This window comes from Otolemur garnettii, unplaced genomic scaffold (assembly GCF_000181295.1).
Source record: "Otolemur garnettii isolate 467f Iridium unplaced genomic scaffold, OtoGar3 scaffold00120, whole genome shotgun sequence".
NCBI lineage: Eukaryota > Metazoa > Chordata > Mammalia > Primates > Galagidae > Otolemur > Otolemur garnettii.
This window is the reverse complement of record NW_003852515.1, coordinates 590,053-609,461: the sequence shown is the minus strand read 5'-3', so window position 1 is coordinate 609,461 and position 19,409 is coordinate 590,053. Positions and strand designations below refer to the sequence as shown.

Here is a 19,409-nt window from a genome sequence, read left to right as displayed (position 1 = left end):
GTGGAAGGAACCCCTACATTTCCTCATTCAAAGCATTTTTGGATGATGCTGGGATAACTTTAGAAAGAATTCGTAAATTACTCCCTTGACACACTATGATGATCCTTCTTCCAAAAAGTTACTTCTGTTATTTATATCCACCAGCAGGAAAATATGTCATCTTCACTGTGGCTGTTACTGGAGTCAGGAAAAGTAGGGCTCCTTCCTAACATAATTAGACTGTTTTTCAATAAAAAAAAAAACCCTAATGTTGACTAGGTTCACAGGGCAGGTCAAATTCAATGGATAAAATAGCCTATTTATTTTTAGTTATGGATTAATATGGGTTACTTATTTTAGTAAGTAACCCATAAAGACAATATACAATATTGTTTATGTGCATATAACTATCATTGTAGGAGAGACAGCATGAAATAGACTATGAAGAGGGCGAATCTGAGGATAAAGTAATGTTCAATCTCAGGCTGCTTTAAAAGGTGACAGTGGAAAATCCTGTTGACATGAAGCACTTTAGTTCCTTTGCTTTCATTTCCAGTTTTATAAAAGGAAGTTAGGCCTGGCCTGCTTAACTGCAGCAATATTTTAAGTTAACTAAGGATTTCCACTCCTTCTGCCATCTCTCTGGCTTAGGCCGAGATCACTACATGTGTGAAACCATTGTAAGAACCTCAAGCAATTCAAGTGTGTGTGTGTGTGTGTGTGTGTGTGTTCGTTCTCCTCCACACCACTCACTGCTAGATTTGTGTGTGTGTGTGTGTGTGTGTTCGTTCTCCTCCACACCACTCACTGCTAGATTAAACCTCCCCATTTCTGTGGGCTTATAACCCTACTCAAAAAAAAAAATTTTTTTTTTTTTTTTTTCAGTTTTTGGCCGGGGCTGGGTTTGAACCCGCCACCTCCGGCATATGGGGCTGGCGCCCTACTCCTTTGAGCCACAGGTGCTGCCCGCAAAAATATTTTCTAAAGATGAAAAATGTTCCTTCATGCTGGCAAACCAAACTCTTACCCACCAGACATTTCTTCTTTAAGGTCACATAAAACCTTCATCACACTGATTATTATAATTGTTATCAACAGTTATTTTGTGCCTTCATTACTATAGGCTTGCTTTCTTCAGGTCTCTGCTTATTTTTTTTTTACCTTGGTTCTCATCTCAAAGTTCTGTCCTTTCTAAAGGCTAGATAAAAGGCCCAGCTAGAATCCTACCTTCATTTCTCTTAAACGCCTACTGACCTCTCCCTCGTGGTTTCTCTCTCCTGAGACCCTTGGTCTAAACAGGCACTCTAAGTCTATTTCCTCTTGGTCTTATTTTCTGTATATTCATATAGTGTCTATACCAAATTGAGATCATACCAATTAAATACTTCATCATTCCTTTTCTACTTATATGACCATTTTGTGTTATTAAATATTTTTGAAATGTGATTTTTAATGGTTGAATAAATAGTCCCCAGTAAATTCCATATCTTTTAAAGGCATTTACATACAGTAAGATATTTAGGTTATTTCCTTTTCCTTTTCTTCAAATAATGCTGCCCTGAGCATTTCTTACTCAGCTCTAATTATGTATTTGAGATAAGTTCTAAGAGTGGCCTGCTTGAAAGTGATCATTATTAGGTCCTTGGTATGTATTTCCAGATTACCTTCCAGATATATTATACCTTCTGTCAGCAGTGTATGAACATGTCCGTGTTGTCACTTCTCATTAGCACGGGGCATCACAATTTACTTATTTGGTTTGTTAACTAGATACTTAAAACCTGTCTCCTTGTAGTTTTATGTAGTCTGGCTACAAGCCCGGTATCAGATGTGTGTTCTGCAAATATTTTCTCCCAGTCTGTGGCTTGTCCTTTATCACTTTGTTAACAATTATCTTTCTAAAACCAAAATTTAATTTTGATGACTTTCAGTATATCATATTTTGACATGGGCTTTGCTTTGGGGGTGATAACTAAGAAATCCATGCCTAACCCAAAAATCACAAAGATTTTCTCCTATGTTTTCTTCAGCCGTTTTATACCTTTAGGTTTTATATTAGATTTCTGACACATTTTGACTTAATATTTGCAGATGGCATAAGGTCTTTATTAAGGTTGATATTTTTGTGGTAATTAGTAAAAGATCAGGAATCTTTCCAGATAAGAAAATTAGAATAAACTTTTGGGGGCAGGACACAATTATAAAAGGGACTTTACCTAACAACTGCAATCGTTGTAACCTGATTTCTTGTACAGTCAATGAATCCCCAACAATAAAAAAATAAATAAAGAAAAGAAAATTAGAATCATGAGTCTATCAAAGGCATGTTTGTTGTTTAAAGAAGTAATAAATTTGCTTTTAATACAGGGTAAGCTATTGCTGCCCATTCATATCTTGAGTCTAATTTGGGGCATACCTCAAGTCAATGGATGATTATTAGCAAAAAAACCCCAAAAAATAAATTGTTATTACCACTTAGGTTATTTGGAAGGGATATGTTCGCTTATTTAACTTACACAATTTATGTAATTATATTAATATATTTATTTCTGTAAGTATTTTTGAGGACTTAAGAAGTGTATTGTAGTAAGTGAATGTGAAAACATAATTTCTTTGCAGTTTCATAACCTGTATGCAATTAACATCTGATTTCTGGAATGAAAGGAGTCAAAGTAATTAACATTCTTGAACCACAAAATTTTTATTATATGAGGAACATCTGTCAGCATTAAGCGACTTGGGCTCTGGGGAATATACTCATAAAGGTTATGAAAGAAAGAACTGTGATAAATAAGAAAAATTTGTAGTGAAGAGTGCTTGGGGTTATTTGGAAAATAAAAAGTTTCTGAGTAATTGGCAGTGCCCCCAAAGCCTTTTAATCTCCTGCCTTTCTCTCTGTAGGTCATCAGCTCAATGAGCTCCCTTTCTGAGTACTGCCTGCCTTCCATTCTGCGGACATTATTTGACTGGTATAAAAGGCAAAACGGAATTGAGGATGAATCACATGAATACAGACCAAGAACAAGCAATAAATCAAAAAGGTACATTTCTTTTGTGTTAGAATTATGGTTTGGGCTTTTTTTTTTTAAAGAAATGTAAATAAAAATAAGAGTTATAAGGTTCTAACTCTTCTGAGCATACCTTGCAGGTGCTGCAGGGGGCCCCCTTGTCTGTTGCAGGGAACCCACTTGCGACACCAAGTCACAGCCAGAAATCCCAGTTCAAAGTTCATACACAGACTTATTTCAGCATTAGTGGGGACAGGGTGTCAGGTCGCCCTCTTGCCAGCTTCCTTCCTCTGCCCTCTCCTCTCCAGTCTATGCCCAGAGCAGAATGCTAGCTGCAGGCTTTGCCTGACGCGATGAGATGTTTCAGTTCTTGTTCTGGTAACCTTGAGCGCTCGTTGTGCTTTGTTAGCCCACTGACTTTGGGCAGCTGACCACCTCTCTGTACCTCAGTCCCTTCGTGAGCAAAATGGGACGGTCAGTTTACACCACTGCTGACTCCTCCTGCCAGCCTGGCATCTTGTTTATTTACTCTGTGGTCCCCTTCTCTATGGGCTTGACAGTGGAACTTGCTGCCCATCAAACTTCAGATTATCATTAATATGTGTCTCCCATATTTTAGGTAAACATGTAAAATTTCAAATGAAAACCAACCTATAGCAAGGCAGTGAATACATAGGAAAGTTTAGTACATTTACCTTTTTTAAAAAAAAAAGATTATTGTAAAAGCAGCTTGATTTCTCCACATGAATTGATTATGTACCTTTTACAAAATGCTTTTAAGGAAAAATTAATCACTCAGAAAATCAGACATTAAGTACTTTTTGTAAGTGGTTTATCTTTCTCACTTTTCTTGACAGTCCTAAATACTGTTTTTTTTTTAAATGTAGACTTCTCTTGAAATTTAAGACCTATAATTTTACCAAATTACATTTCATTTGAATTTGTAATCTATAATCTTATAATGTGCTTGAATTTATGTGAGAGTCAATCATTTTTAATCATTTCGTTTACAGGGGGAGATTAGTAACTTTTTCATATTGAATAGTATTTTAGTTGAAGAAAAAAATTTTTTAAATTTACAGGCAATTTACGTACTACAAAATTCACCCTTTTAAAGTACATAAATCAGCATTGTTAGTATATTGGCCGGGTTGTGTAACCGTCACCACTATCTAATTCCAGAACATTTTCTTCACCTCAAAAAGAAATTATATGCCCCACCCACTGCTAATGGGTTAAATATTTTTTAACCTATTGAATTTTAATTCTGTATTTGAAAATGCTTCAAGCCATATGATTAATATGATTAGTTAATGAGATAGTTTTGTTATTTTTACATGTTGGCTTATGAACAGATGTTAAAACTTACCTGGGGGTGGGGAGCAGAGCAGTTTTATCGAGTTGAATTAAGTGAATTCTAGTTTTGTTCCTCTGCTTTGTCAGAATTTAGTTACTGAAAGTGATTTTTCACAAATTGATCTCTTTATGGATTGAAAATGATAGAGTTTTTAGATTGTGCTACTGATTATTTTCTGGTGATTAGAGTAACTACTGAGATCGAATACCGAATCAGGACAGTAAAATTTAACTTGGTATCATTTTAGTCACAGTGGAATGTTTATAATAAGAGAATATGTGCTTAGGACAAAACCAAAGACAAGGGTCTCTAGAGCATGATGTGAGCTTCTGTTATCAGAAAAAAAGCTAAAGGGAACTTTAGGGAAGAGCATAAGTAACGGAAAATAGTCAAATGTGAGGGATATACACTGGGTTATGATGTCTAAGATTAGTACAATTATCGACATTTTGACTACCAAAAAAAGTCTGTCAAATCTTTCCAACTCCTGGCACTTAGACCTCAGACCAGCAATAAAGCTGAATTCAATATTTGGAAAGTATATGTCTGTCTTCAGTCTGAAAGCATAACTTGACTTACTAAATAAAGTGGAATCATAGGTCCAGTTTTTTTTTTTTCTTCCAATGATTGCTGCTTTCTTAGGCTCCTCTGCCACTCTGGAAGATCCTTATCGGCCATCCAACACAAACATGCTCTCTCAGCCACTGCTGGCCACTCTGGGCATTCTCCCCCCCTTTGGTCTTCCCAATTACCTGTTTCCTTATGTCAGGGCTGGGATGCCAGGTCACTGGCCCGGGCCTATCTAATTGTCCGGACTTGGACCACTGTGCTACCTTGCTCGGGATCAAGTCCATTTAGGTGCCGGAGGGCAATTCATCTTAGCAGAAGAGAGAGAGAAACAGTCTTAGAGGGAGAGAAAAAGTCTTATTAGGAGAGCGAATCTTAGCAGTCTTCATAGAAGGGCTCGGAGCAGGCACCCTCCAAGCAGGAGGAACAAAAGAGTTAGAGTGAGTGAGTCCATGAGAGAATGAATGAATCCAGACTAACCGCTCCTGCAGCTACTTATAGAAGTGATCCTGTGGCTATTTGCACCACAGGTGTGGAGACTGCCAAGCACTGATGCCTGTGCTCTCGTGCTCTCCTATTAAGGAGAGCCGAAGCCCTTCCCCATGTCCTTATCACCAAGGGGTTATCGAGATGCTATGTCACAGGTGTTTCTTATAGTTTCAGAGCGTTCAAAGCTTAACTCTCACTTCTCCTTCCCTTAAATCATCTGGTCTCCTACATCCTTATTCTGTGATATTATGGATATGAGATTTGACAGTTAAGTACATGAACTCTTGCTAGAAAAGGTGCTACATACCTCACTGCTGAATTGCACTACAGTCACCTGCAAAGTACTCCCATTAGGCAGCTATACACCAATGCCCATGCCTAGTACACCCTTTAAAACAATTTTGGAACTCTTTTTCTGATATGGCCGTCAAAGCTATTGTCATATTATCCCTAATGTCCTGAATGTCAGTCATTAAAATGTCTTCCCTTCAATATTTCCTTTATCATTGGGTAAAATAAAAAAGTTATCTGAATCCAGATTAGGTGACTAAGGAGGGTGTTCCAATATAGTCATTTGTTTACTAAAAACTCCCTCCCAGACAGTGCTATGTGAGGTGGTGCATTGACATGATGCAAGAGCCATGAGTTGTTGGCCAGGATTTTCAGTTAAGACTTTCATAACCCTTCTCTATCCATTTTTACTTGATCTACTATGGTTCTCACAGTCACCTGACAATTTTGACACACAATTTGATGGATTTTTGCAATGTTTTTGTCAGTTCTGCTTGTTGCTGGCTGCCTTGTCTTCTCTTCATCAATGATGCTTTCTCTCCTCTCAGAAAAACGTTTAATCCTTTTGTGCACTGCTGTTTTCTTATTGGCATTATCCCCATAAGCTTGAACTAACAAGTCCCTGATTTCACTTACACTCTTACCAAGTTTAACAATAAATTTACGAGTATTTGTTTTTTGCTCTAATTCAAGTTCCCACATTCTCATGACAGCACACAAAAACACATCAACAATAATAAATGCCACTCAGCAAAACACTGCCACACATCAACATGAACACAACTGTAAGACCCTGACATACCAAAGTCATGAAACCTTACTGAACTGTTTTGTACAGTGGTGCCAGCATAAGCACATGGTGGCAAGTTCACAAACTTAATTGTCAGATCTCGTATAAGGGCTGACTCGTGGATGCCTCCTTCATAAGACAGCTGCAAAGATTTTCCCTTCCTTCGACTATCAGCAGCTCTTTCCAGTGGGTCTTAGAAGACTTCAGACAAATGCTTTTGTCCCACTACAATTCCTTCCTGGCAGGGCTGTTCATAAATGATGCTGAATGAATGAGTTCCTGTTGATACATTTCCCCCTTCAAGGTAAAGATGCACCTTTCCCTCTTAACCATTTCTGTCATCCACTACCCTTTATTTGACCTGCTCAAAGAGCAGTCCAGAAACTCTTTTGTATATCTTAACTATTACTTTCCTTTCTTTTAATTCTCTCTTAACTAAAGAGAAAAACATTCCATATTTAAAATAGTCTTGATTTATTTTGAAACTATCTTCTTGACAAGTCCAAATCCTATCATCCTTCCTCACTGGTTTTATTTAATATATGAATATTAGCCCTTATACATTTGGGAGATTATACTAAATACTTGACATGCTTTACCTTTTCAAACAGTTGTGTAAGTACTATTGTTATTCTCATTTTATAGTTGGAGAGATTGCTGGTAAGTAGAAGAGGCATGATTTTAAGCCAGAACCATTCCACACCAGAGTCACTGTGCTCTTAGCCACTATTCTGTGCCAGGAAGCCCAGCAGTCATCTCATGTGTCTGTCTTTGTTCAGCTCCAAGCGAGCCCGTAGTCAGAATGACACGGCTTTGGCTCTCTACCTCTTCTTCCTTCTGCCTTTTTTCTCTTCTTCTCCTCTACCACTTCTTCACTTCTTCCCTCCTTTCCCTAACTCTAAAGTGGCAAAAGTATAAGAGGAAAGGGAGAGAGGGAGAAAAGAAAAAAGAAAAGCAATGCTGATCCCTTCTCCACCCCTCAGTCCTGCTGCTTCAGCTGGCGACCCTCTCATTTCCTTACCATCTCCTTTAACTCCTTTCTCAAGATCCTTTGATGGACACCCCTAGTATGGTAGCCTTCTCAAGTGCATTATCACATATACAAGATGATAGAATTCCTGGATGCTCCTTTGGAAAAGTCCACAAGATGAGGTTATAAACTCACCAATACCTACTCAAGTTAACATGGTTGAAAATTAAATTTGAAGTGAAGTCAAACATACTGAGCCCAAATCTAATGTCTCTCTACTTGCCACGTTGATGATAGAGTGTTAGCGTGTATTTACCAGTCCAGTCTTGTAATGATAAAATGGGTTTGCAGTTCACTGGGGAGAAGTCCTAGCTCTTTGGTGAATTATGTCAGTCTGAAAATAAGTTTGGCGCCATTTAATGTGAATATTTAAATTTTACAGTGATGAACAACAACGAGATTATTTGATGGAAAGACGGGACCTCGCCATTGATTTTATTTTTTCTTTAGTATTAATAGAAGTTTTGAAACAGGTAGGTAATAAACTTATTGTTACTTTTAGGTAATATTTATTGTTCTAAAACCTAAAGTCTTGGCTGCCTAAGTTTATTAAACTGTTTATGATTTCTAAATATGGGGTCATATGAATTATGTTTACTGACGGCTACTGATTGTCATATACAGTTATCGGAAGTACTGTTACTGAGCTGTCTTCTTTTTTTCAGATTCCACTTCATCCTGTAATTGACAGTTTAATACACGATGTTATTAACTTGGCTTTCAAGCACTTTAAATATAAAGAAGGGTAAGATGATTTCACACCTTAGCATGTTTGAACAAGTTGGGGGCTTAAAACTAAATCAATGATTTGCTGTTTTCAAATGACTAGGGACCCCTCACTTGCCTACTTATGCCTTACTTAGGTACCTTGGTCCTAACACTGGCAATATGCACATCGTGGCAGACTTGTATGCGGAAGTCATCGGGGTGTTGGCACAAGCCAAGTAAGTGAGCATCAGAACCCTTTACCATAGCACCTGAGTACCTCCTCTCTCCTTCTGGCCCGAACTTAAGGAATAGGGGGATGTGAGCTTACAAGGAACCAGGGCTTTTTTTTTTTTTTTTTTGCCAGGTGTGCCCCATCTCTCACACTAACTGGAAAGCTCTTCCAAGGCAGGTACCAAGTTGTCATTTTCACTTGGCTATTGGGTCAGACCCATGAGTTCAGGATATGGCACCAAAGCAAGGAGCTAACCAAATTACTTTCTCTCTCCCAAAATATTTCAAAGAAATTAATCAGTTTTTAAAGTTCTGTTTTCTATGGTCTATGAGTGGATAGTTATAATATATCATCCATAAATGGGAAGATTCCATTCTGGAATGTCCCATTTACTATAGACCTTACTTAATTCAGCTGAGCTAAAAACATCCCAGACTCTGTCATGGAAACAAGTTGGGGGGAAAGTTCTCATTGCTAAATTTATCTGGCCCCATGGCACTGCTTAGCAGGCTAGAACAAAGTAGTGTTAGACTATTAACAATAATATACCCCTTCCAAAAGTGATGTCACACCCTACTTACCCAGCTTCACTTTGTCCAACCCTGAAGCAAATTGGGCAAAGTCCTGAATGCCTCGGTTAAGGAAAATGAGCCAGAGATGTGATGTAGACCCGCCCCAGGAGGCTCGCTTCAAGCCGCAGTGATGCCCTGAGACTTATGAAATGCAGTTCTCAGAAAAAGATTTTTATCTTCAAGAGCTGGAATTTCCTAATGTAGTAGCACCAAAATACACACTTTATAAAAGTTTAAAAAAAATTTTTTTTTAAAAAAGCACTTAGCAATCTTACCTAGCCCAAATGTAGACAAGAATGTAGGAAATATACTCTACCTGCCCCCCCCCCTGCAAAAAAACACCTTGGCATGATTTATTAAATCAAATGTATCTACTTATCTAATTATTCCTAACATGTAACACATCAGTTTTAGAAAAGAGAGGTAATGTCTAGAGAATGATTCTTGGACGCCACTGAGAAATAATATCAAGCTCAAAAGCTGAGGGCAACAGAAGGAAAAGAAACCAGCCAAAGCGCACATAAGAATTCAGCAATAAACTTACCTGGGCCATTTTGCATGAGGCTGTATTGTATTTTTATTATAGCCTATTAAAATAATTGCGGTTCATGAATCATTAAGAAAAAAGATATAATGCATTTTGGAGAAATTTCCATTGCAATTGACTGATGACATTTTGAATGGAAAAGCTACAATTATCTAGCAAATTAACTCATGTGTATCTATTTCATTCCCATAAAAGGTTAGGAAAAAATGAGGTACTAATATGTATATTGGCTGATTTGTCGAACCCTGAAAATCTCCATATATTCCTTTTTAATTCCTTTGTAATTATTCCTGCATAATTCTCTTCTTCTGTCATTTGGAAAGTTTAATATGCCAAAAATGGCTTTTGTGTTTTTCTTAGTTTTTGTGAATTGCGCATGACAGTATTGGTTACTGCCGAATGACCTTCCATAGCTACGGGATTCTGGGCTGCTTGTGAATGGGCTGAGAACATTGTCATAACTAAGCAGCATTCCAAGGCTGTAGGAATTTCCATCTTAGGTCAGATTTATAGTCCCCCAAGCCGGTGTTAGCTATCCAACAGTGGCTTTTTTTATTTTCATGACGTCAGTATTTGTCCCAATTCTGCAATAGTAGGGAGTAAGAAATGCCTCAGCTGGGACAGTGCCCCAGTACTTTGTGGTCACTCACCAACCTTTGGCCAGTCTGCTCCTGGAGTGATCACAGACTCATACAGTCCTTGATGTGTTCCCAGTTGGTCAATGTGTAGTTAACCTTCACTGAAATACACACTTTACACATTACAACTATAAATTGATAGTTGGTGCAATCTCAAGCTCGTGTCATGCCACAAGTTATCACAGTACTGCGTTCTCCTAAGTACACCAGGACCTTACTTTATCATGGCCTTAGAAAACAACTGCTTCCTTTGTTCCAGGATGGTGGGGTTGGAGAGTGTATGCTTATCTGGTACAAAGCGATTATTATACTTTTAAGTAAAGTTGAGTAATGTAATGATCATAATTTTAAGTTATTTATCTAGTTCCCAGTGGTAATGTTATGAAACACTTTCCTCATTATGACTAGTTATTGGTATATAGTTCAAAATTTCAGTTTTAGCAAAATCACTATTTTTGATCTTACTAGTTAGTGGTAGTACTGCACACTTACCACCATGAAAGGAAAAAATTTTGTTAGTAAGTGGTATTCACACATAGTATTGACTTTTTCAGAGTCAATTAAGTTAAAATTCAATTTGTTAAAGCATTTTGTCCAGCTCTGATAGATTTATTAAGATAGTGATGACTACTTCTAAGATGCCTAGAGTTTAAATTTCTTTCTCTTCCTTTCTCATTGACGGCATCTTCTTCACCATCAATTTTTTTTTCCTGTAAAATACACAAAAGAATGGTGACTCTGAAGTTTGGAATTTATAGTCCAAAATATTCAAGAGTATGGTTGTAAAATCTCAAATAGATATTATCTGACACCAAGTAGATTTTTGTACATCTTAATGAAGTTTGCATTTTAATTTTTATGAATGTCCTAATCTGAAAAAATAATATATTACTTTGTAATTAATCTCCATGAGGTTTTACTTACAAATTAACAAGTATTTTCTGTCAGCTATTTTAATTGCACATGAACTTTATGGCTACCCTGTATTTTAATAGCACTTAAGAAATGCCAAAGGGGTCAGTTGGGGTGCTATCTGGGTGTTTTGTAGCAAACCACAAAATGCCACCACAGATCAGGTACATGCCCTGAAATATTCTTAACTATTTAATAACCCATCAGGGAATATCCATTTATAAGATACTTAAATCTTCTTAAAGCTATTTTTATTTTGTGATCTACTATCTTCTTAAAATCTTTTTCATTGAAAAATACATGTAGCAAACCTAAAGAATAATGCATAAAACAATTAAACAAATTGTTATAAAATGAGCACCATGTAAACTCCCCATCTAAGCCAAAAACTAGAAAATTGCCAGCCCTTGAGAATCCCCTCACACCACACTTGCCAACCATCAGCTGGGTGGTTCCCTTTCCTTTTCCTAGACAGAGTGTTGTCCTGTTGCCCCAGTGCAGAGGCATCATTGTAGCTCACTGCAACCTCAAACTCCTGGGCTCAAGTGAACCTCCTGCCTCACCCTCCTGGAGCAGCTGGGACTACAGGCATCCATTACGATGCCCTGCTAAATTTTTCTATTTTTAGTGGAGGCAGTGTCTTGCTTTTGCTCAGGCTGATCTCAAACTCCTGGCCAGGAATCCTCCCACCTCAGCCTCCCAGAGTGCTAGGATTACAGGGGTGAGCCACCACACCCACCCCACACTACCTTTCAGTGAAACAATGCCTGTGTGTTTGCTGCCTATTTTATCTGTCCTAAAATTTCTACTTTGAGGTGTCAGGAGTACTTCCAAACTTTTCAGATTCTGTTCACCTTTAATTTGTATTATCAAATTACCCTTTCAAATCATGCCTTGCTTCTAATTTTTCATGGAACCTCAGGCTGATACTCTCAGGAAACAAAATGCAACAGATCTTAGGCTGTTTTCTTTGGAGTGTTTGTGCGGGAGGGGGTGGGCAGGGGCTTGTTTTTAAACTAGCCATCTCCAAAGTAGTTTAAACAATTTTTATGTGTACATTCCTTTGCCCTTAGGTATTTTGAAGATCTGCTAATAACTTTCTATCTTAGCCTTGAGCCTACATAACAATATTTTTGTGGTTATAATTAGTATTATTTTATTTTCAAAACACTATAAATACTTTCCTTGATGATAGGGACTGTGTCTTGTTTGTTTATTTGTTTTTGCATTTACTAAATCAAAAAAATCTCATGCATGTCGTAGATCGCCCATTCACCTTTATCATATATATAATTTTCCTAATGCTGCATTTTTTTAGCCTAAAAATCTATTTTTCAATAATCATTAAGCTAAAACTATAAAAGAAACAACAGAAAACTTTGGAAATAGGTGTAGGAATATTTCTTGGCATCATTTAGAACACAAATCCAAAATCGCATGCTGTCACTGTCACAGATTGCTGACCTCGTGTGTTATTGCTCACATGCTCACAATTTGATGTTTCAGGCCCCTGAGGCCTGCAGCTATTTTGGAAATGGCTAAACCCAGGGAAATAAGGCTTTTCATCACCCTCAACTTAAGAAGTAGGCCATCTCGAGAGAGTCTGAATAACCCCTGGTCACTCCCTACCCTGAAGGAGATGTTAAACATCTTACAGAGTAAGAGAGGAAAAGAAAAAGAAAATTGGATTCTTTGCCAAATCCCAAACATCAGACCCTTGTAAAATGATGGCCACTGTACTTGAACTGATTTGAAGGCCCCTGTCACTGTGCCCGGTCACTCCTGGGTGCTGGAGGCCCTCCCTGCAGTGCCTTTCCTGCCCACTGTTTGATAAATCACTTACGTTCTCTTTTTAGATTTCCTGCTGTAAAGAAGAAATTTATGGCAGAGCTAAAAGAGTTACGGCACAAAGAGCAGAGCCCATACGTGGTTCAAAGCATTATCAGCTTGATAATGGGGATGAAATTCTTTCGAATTAAAATGTATCCAGTGGAGGATTTCGAGGCCTCTCTTCAGTTTATGCAGGTAATATCTTGGGCAGGAGAACTTAGGAGCTTTCAACATGACCACTTCCCATCCCAGAATGATGGATCTAGACTATGAAAACCCATTTGCATGTCAATATGGAAAGACGTCCTACCTTCAATAATTCAGAAAGTGCTTTGTGACCAATACATTTGTAGGCAGACAGTTTTATTTTTAATTTTTCACATCGTCTTTGGAGTATAATGTACATTGGAGTTTCTTATTTGTTTATATTTTTCCTTTTCACCCACTTTACATATTGTTTTCCAAATAAAATATAACTTTTTTTTTTTTTACTTTTTTAAATGGATAGCATTGGGTTGGTTACATTAACATTCACAGGCATGGAAACTTTAAATAATAAAGAAAGCTGTTTTACACATTGTATAAAAAGGAATTTTAACTTTAAAAAAATCAACCAAACTAGATAGGTGTAACATTTATTGTGTTCATCATGGTACATAACAAAAGAATTGTTGCCAATGAGGACATAGCAGAATATGCAGCTCTTAGAGTTTATGAAACTTGTGTATCTCTGGGGATTTTTCTAATGCTGCTGGGAATTAGATTTGATGATGATCTTACTAGAAAGTATAGATGTAGGTATTATAAACATAGGCTACACCATTTTATACCCACAAGGATAACTATAATCACAAAGCAGACAACAAATATGGGTGAGGATGTAGAGAAATTGGAGCTCTCACACATTGCTGGTATAAATGTCAAATGCCACAACCACTTTAGAGAACAGTCTAGAAGTTCCTCAGGTAGCTACATAAATGACCACATTACCCAGCAATCCCACTTCTAGGCATATATCAAGGAGAAATGAAAGTATATCTCTCCACAAAAACTTGAACACAGATATTCATAGCAGCATTATTTATAGTAGCTAAAAGTGGAAACAACTTAAATATCTATAAAATGATGAATGAATAAACAAAATGTGGTATATGGAATATTATTATGGTACAATGGAATATTATTCAGCCATAAAAAGTCCATACAACACGGACAAAACTTGAAAACATGTTAAGTGAAAGAAGCCAGACACGAAAGGTCACAGCTTATATTATTATATATGGACATTCTGTTACAGGAAATGTCCAGGACAGGCAAGTCCCTAGGGACAGAAAGTAGATTGGTGGTTTCTAGGGCTGGGAATGAGGGGGAGATGAGAAGGTTGAAAGTGATGGCTAAGGGATTCAGAGCTTCTTTGGGGGGCCATTAAAAAGGTCTGAATATAATGGTGGTCATGAAAATACAACTGTGAATACACTAAGAGCCAGTGCATTGTACACTTTAAATGGGTAGATTACATGGTATGTAAATTATGCTTTGCTAACTGTTAGAGAGGCAGGGAGAAAGAGGCTGTGTATCAAACTTCTTGGGTTTTACTTAATTCAGGCCCCTACATTTGCCAGCTCTGTGACCTTGGCCAGTCACACGTCACCCTTCCCAGCCTTGCTAACCTTATCTGCAAGGTGGCAGTAATGGCACCAACCTTACAGAGAGGTTCTAGGATTCTGAGCACAGGATAAGCGCTCAGTAACTGCTAAATATTCTTTAAAAAAAAAAAACAAGACTAGGCAAGTGCAGTAGTGAGGAGGAGACAATTCTATTATTTTGTCCCATTCATTAATAAATCTGTGGACTTAAAGAAGACATGAGAGTATTTTCATACATGTGCAAACTAAGGAGAAGGCCACTGTCCTGGGAACTGTAAAGCACCATTCTGTGTAGGCAAACTACCTTGATGATTTCCTGCGCTGGTGTTTCCCATCTTGGGCTGAGGAACCCAAGGAACCCAAAACTTTAGGAACCGTCAGTCTTCCCGAGGGTAACCGAAAATAAGGGGTAATAGCTAATGTAGCATCAGTGTATCATCAAATGCATGTAGCCCTGGACTCTTAATGACAACAATACCTGATAGAGACCACAGTAAGTTACTACCAAGAAGACCAGTAAGGGGAAACAATCAGGCAGAATTCTGGGCAGGCCAACTACAGCATGAGACCCAGGGCCACCAAGAATACCCTTATGTAGACTATAGTCCACAGGCAATGGCATCCTTTCTTGAGGAGCTATTCCAAAAGCTTCCTTGTCTGAGGTTGGAATGGAAACATTCTAGACTTGCTTATGCAACTATCTGAATAATAAACATGCCTAAAATGTCAGGGTGAACAAGTAAACAGCTCTGTGCCCGAGGCTGTCAGGCATGGGGCCCAAAATAAGTTTAATGTCCTCTGCCTCTCGTCCCATGTTCACCTTTCTGGGCATCTGTGTTTGTGGGCTAACCAAGGACCCAGTGCCCCTCCACCCACAGTAAGTAATGAGTAGAAAATTATTGGAAGCAAATGATTGAATGAATCCATCAGTAATTCAGTGGATAAATGTGTGTTTGCTGGTTAGAGAAGCTCTGTGTTTGAGATTTGAAATAGAAGAAGAGTGAAAAAAAAAAGCCTTGCAAAATGTCATTGAGGCCATTACAAACATTTAGATTTCAATATAAGTGTTTAAATCTAGTGATTTTTAAAAGATTATGGAATATGCTATATTGCTATGTATGATTGGATTCGGAGCTTTTTGCTGGAATTTGTTTCCATATACCTCATATGTTCCTGTCAATCTTCTCTCCCTCTCCATATTCTTTTTCTGTGTTCTAGGAATGTGCACATTATTTCCTCGAGGTCAAAGACAAAGATATTAAGCATGCCTTGGCGGGGCTTTTTGTTGAAATCCTTGTTCCAGTAGCTGCCGTGAGTTACGTTTTCATTTCTAAAATCTTCTCCAAATTGGATTACATCATCAGCAATTTCATTAGATATAATATTCACATACATCTCTATTTCAGGCTGTTAAAAATGAAGTAAACGTCCCCTGCCTTAGAAATTTTGTGGAAAGCCTGTATGACACCACGTTGGAACTTTCTTCTCGAAAGAAGCACTCCTTGGTTAGTAACTACAAGAAAATCCAAAACAGAAATAGAACTGCAGAGACTAAGCTCCCAGGCAGGAGTCTATTCAAAGGTTATAAGACTTCCCAGGTGGTGGAATTACCAACAGCTCTCTCAAGAAGAGGTAGCATTTGAAACTGTGGCACACAGTTAGTGTTGACTCTGACTGAGACACATTTGTCGGAGGCCATTAGGCTGTGTCACATCCCATGACCTTTGCAATCCTAAGGATTCTGTTGTTCATTTCTGAGATTGGCTTAACTTGATTTTTGTTTTAATTTCTGAGAATATTTTCCAACCTGAAGAATGATGTTTATAACAATTTATCTTCTCGATCCCCAGGAGCCTGCATGTGCTAATTCCTATCCTGATCCTCAGAATCAAAATTGAACCATGCAGGAAAGAGAGTTGGGAAATAGATAGTTGTTCATAGAAGTGATTCTCTGAAGGCCCAAAAAACAATTCTTGGGAAGGCTTTGAAGAACAACATAGGAAAGTCTTAAATTACCACCTTTTACCCTCTGTGGTAGATAAAGCTCTGGTTTATGAATGAGCACCAGCTATAATTGTGAAAGCCCAGAGGAAGCAGGTTGCTTTGGCCTGGCTGGTTGCTGGCCCGGTTCATGTTAGTCTCCAAAGACTGAGCGTCCCCACCATGATTGAGCAGATACTCAAGAGTTGCTTTGTGGGTAATGGTGGCAATTTGCTCATTTGTCTGCATTCTGTGGTCATTGTGACTAACTCCATGCTTTTTTGTGTGATTACTGATTGGCATTAGGGTTGCACTCAATGGTAGTGGTAGTTCAAATAAGTCCATTTAAAACAAAATTAATTTGAAAACTCAAAAAAGTTAATGAATTATGGAGCACTTAATCTAATTGTGGCAACTGTTTCTTGCTAATTCCAGTTAATAGGTGAGCCAGTTACATTTTTATTTAAATCTTCACTGACCTCAATTTTTGTGAGCCATGAAGGTATATACTATCTGGGTTCTGCGTTTGTGTTTTGGGGACACTATCCATTAAGCTGTTCTGTCCTCACAAGTTGCTGTGGGAAACTGGCCCAGTTCAGCAGGAAGAACTCAGGAGCACCTCTGTTTATTTGGTCGTAAGCAAATTCCTCCTGTGGTTAAATTCATCTTGGTGGCGTTTACCAATGCAATAACATTTCTTTTAGGAATCCTGCTTAATTACAGGAAGGTTGCACGCAAAAGAAAATATATACACCTACCTCTAAGACAGGGAGGGACAAGGTAGTAGATGTTTATGAGCGAAAAAGCCAATAACATTTGCAAAATTAATGTGCCTTCCTTTTTGTTTCTGGGGATTGAGATAGTTATTTAAGATGATGAGTTTGTTTTTAAAATTCAAAAGTAAAGACTAAAACAGTGAATCAGATTTCCACGTTATTATACATGGAACTTATACACTATGCACCAGTTCTAGATTATTCCATCCATAGGATTATCAGGAAGTATTCACACACTGTTCAACTCTACCTTTTGCCCACCCGGACTGTGCTACCCATTGTCCAGTTTCTTTGGCCAGCACGGCTGCAGCAGGAGACAGTGGGGTGGTGGGTGCAGAGAATGGTGTTACCTGGTTTATTGAAAGATAAATTATCCTGTGACCGTGTCTCTTTTTCCTCAGGCCCTGTATCCCCTGGTGACCTGCCTGCTTTGTGTCAGTCAGAAGCAGCTGTTCCTGAACAGGTGGCACGTTTTCCTCAACAACTGCTTATCTAACCTTAAAGTTAGTATTCGTTGGCTTGAAAACAATATTTTCTAAAAATTGACAGTGCAGTTCCCAGGCTGGTTTATATGCTCCTGGGAGAGTATCCAAGGATATGGTTCCATTTCTTTTATACGTTGGATATTTGTTGCTATAGAACTTTAAAAATATAATTAGTTATAAAATCTTCCATGTGCTTATACACATTGCCTTTTTTGTTTTTTACTTTTATGACACTTTAATTTGGTGAAGTGGTTAAGATTAATTACATTATTTTGCATTTGCCATAATTACACAATAATCTACATCAAGCCTGTTTAAACACTGACGGAACTAACTCTAAAAGCTGATTGTGAAATACAAAATTAGAATCATTCATTTTCTTCAAATTGGCACTGAAATATAGTAGGAGTGGGTAGAGAATTAGGCCTTTCAGTACTGCAAAAAGTGAAATAATTTTCAAGGTTATCAACTGTTACCTAGTGGCCACGTCCAGGCCCTTCGTCTGGGGATTTCTCCATCTGCTATACAACTCTCAAGCAGCCCAATGCCGTTTTTGTTATTTGGTCTACTTTTAAATCCAGTTATTAGTTCTACTGAAGTGTGTTTTTTTTTTTTCCTTTACATTTTACACAGACAGAAAACGCTCACTTTGTTTAAAACAGAAAAGGAAATGATTGAGAATGCTGATGGTGCTGTTTTCTGTGTATTTTATGCTTAATGTATCTGATTGATTTTTGGTTAGAAGTAAAATTAAAATAATATGTTGCATGACAATTTATTGCTATGGCAAAAAAAGCCAAAATGTTTTTGTCCAAAGTTGTTTTTGAAACATGGTAGAGCATCTTACTTTGGAACTTAATTGCTTCAAAGTTAGAATCTTGCCTGCAGCGCTGGTCAGAGCCCACCGGATAGACCAAGAAGAAGATTATAAACAGCCCTACAGAGAAGCAAGTCTGAGCACTGATGGTATTTCCCCATGCCAACATGTCAAGCATTCATTAGAATTTCTAAAAGAGAGAGGCAGTAAGATCAGAAGTCGATGGAGTCAATGCTTATAGAGAGACTGAAGCACTTTCCAGAGTTCAGTTCAGTTCAACAAGGATTTATGTTGCTGTGAGGTGCCAGGGAAGGTGCTGGCAGCAGGAAGAGTGGAACTAGTCAACTCTGAAAACTGGATGTAGAATAGCGTCCCTGTCTGTGAAGAGCTTAGGATTTCATCAAGGAATATGGAATGAAGTTTCAAACTGTGTGATGCAGACAGTGAGGGATGTCAAAGTTTGGGGTGCAGAGATGGCTGTGAGATTTGTGCAGGTCACAGACCCCATGAATCATGACAGCGCTAGTTATTAGACAAAGTAAAGGCAATGATATTTTACTTTATGGGTAATAAACTCTTGGAATTCTCTACCCCGAAGGCTAAAAGATATAAAAAGATCCTTGATGATTTACAAATGGAATAAAATTGTATCATATATTTGGAACTAAACCCAGTCGGGATTTGAATGGGACCATTTTAAAATACCATTAATATGCAGAATACTTTGCAAACCTCCTCCGGAGTCCTTAATAGGG

The 19,409-nt window shown here is 37.9% G+C and overlaps 1 protein-coding gene across 1 annotated transcript in view; it reads left to right on the top strand.

Moving 5' to 3' along the window:
* The window catches only part of FRY (FRY microtubule binding protein), a 251,083-nt gene that overhangs the window by 77,258 nt on the left and 154,416 nt on the right, over positions 1-19,409 (top strand). The window contains exons 4-11 of the mRNA XM_003797632.2: positions 2,881-3,020; positions 7,894-7,984; positions 8,177-8,256; positions 8,375-8,455; positions 12,977-13,145; positions 15,815-15,907; positions 16,003-16,101; positions 17,754-17,855. Coding sequence (XP_003797680.1) covers positions 2,881-3,020; positions 7,894-7,984; positions 8,177-8,256; positions 8,375-8,455; positions 12,977-13,145; positions 15,815-15,907; positions 16,003-16,101; positions 17,754-17,855 — 855 coding nt within the window. The remainder of the gene's footprint in view (positions 1-2,880; positions 3,021-7,893; positions 7,985-8,176; positions 8,257-8,374; positions 8,456-12,976; positions 13,146-15,814; positions 15,908-16,002; positions 16,102-17,753; positions 17,856-19,409) is intronic.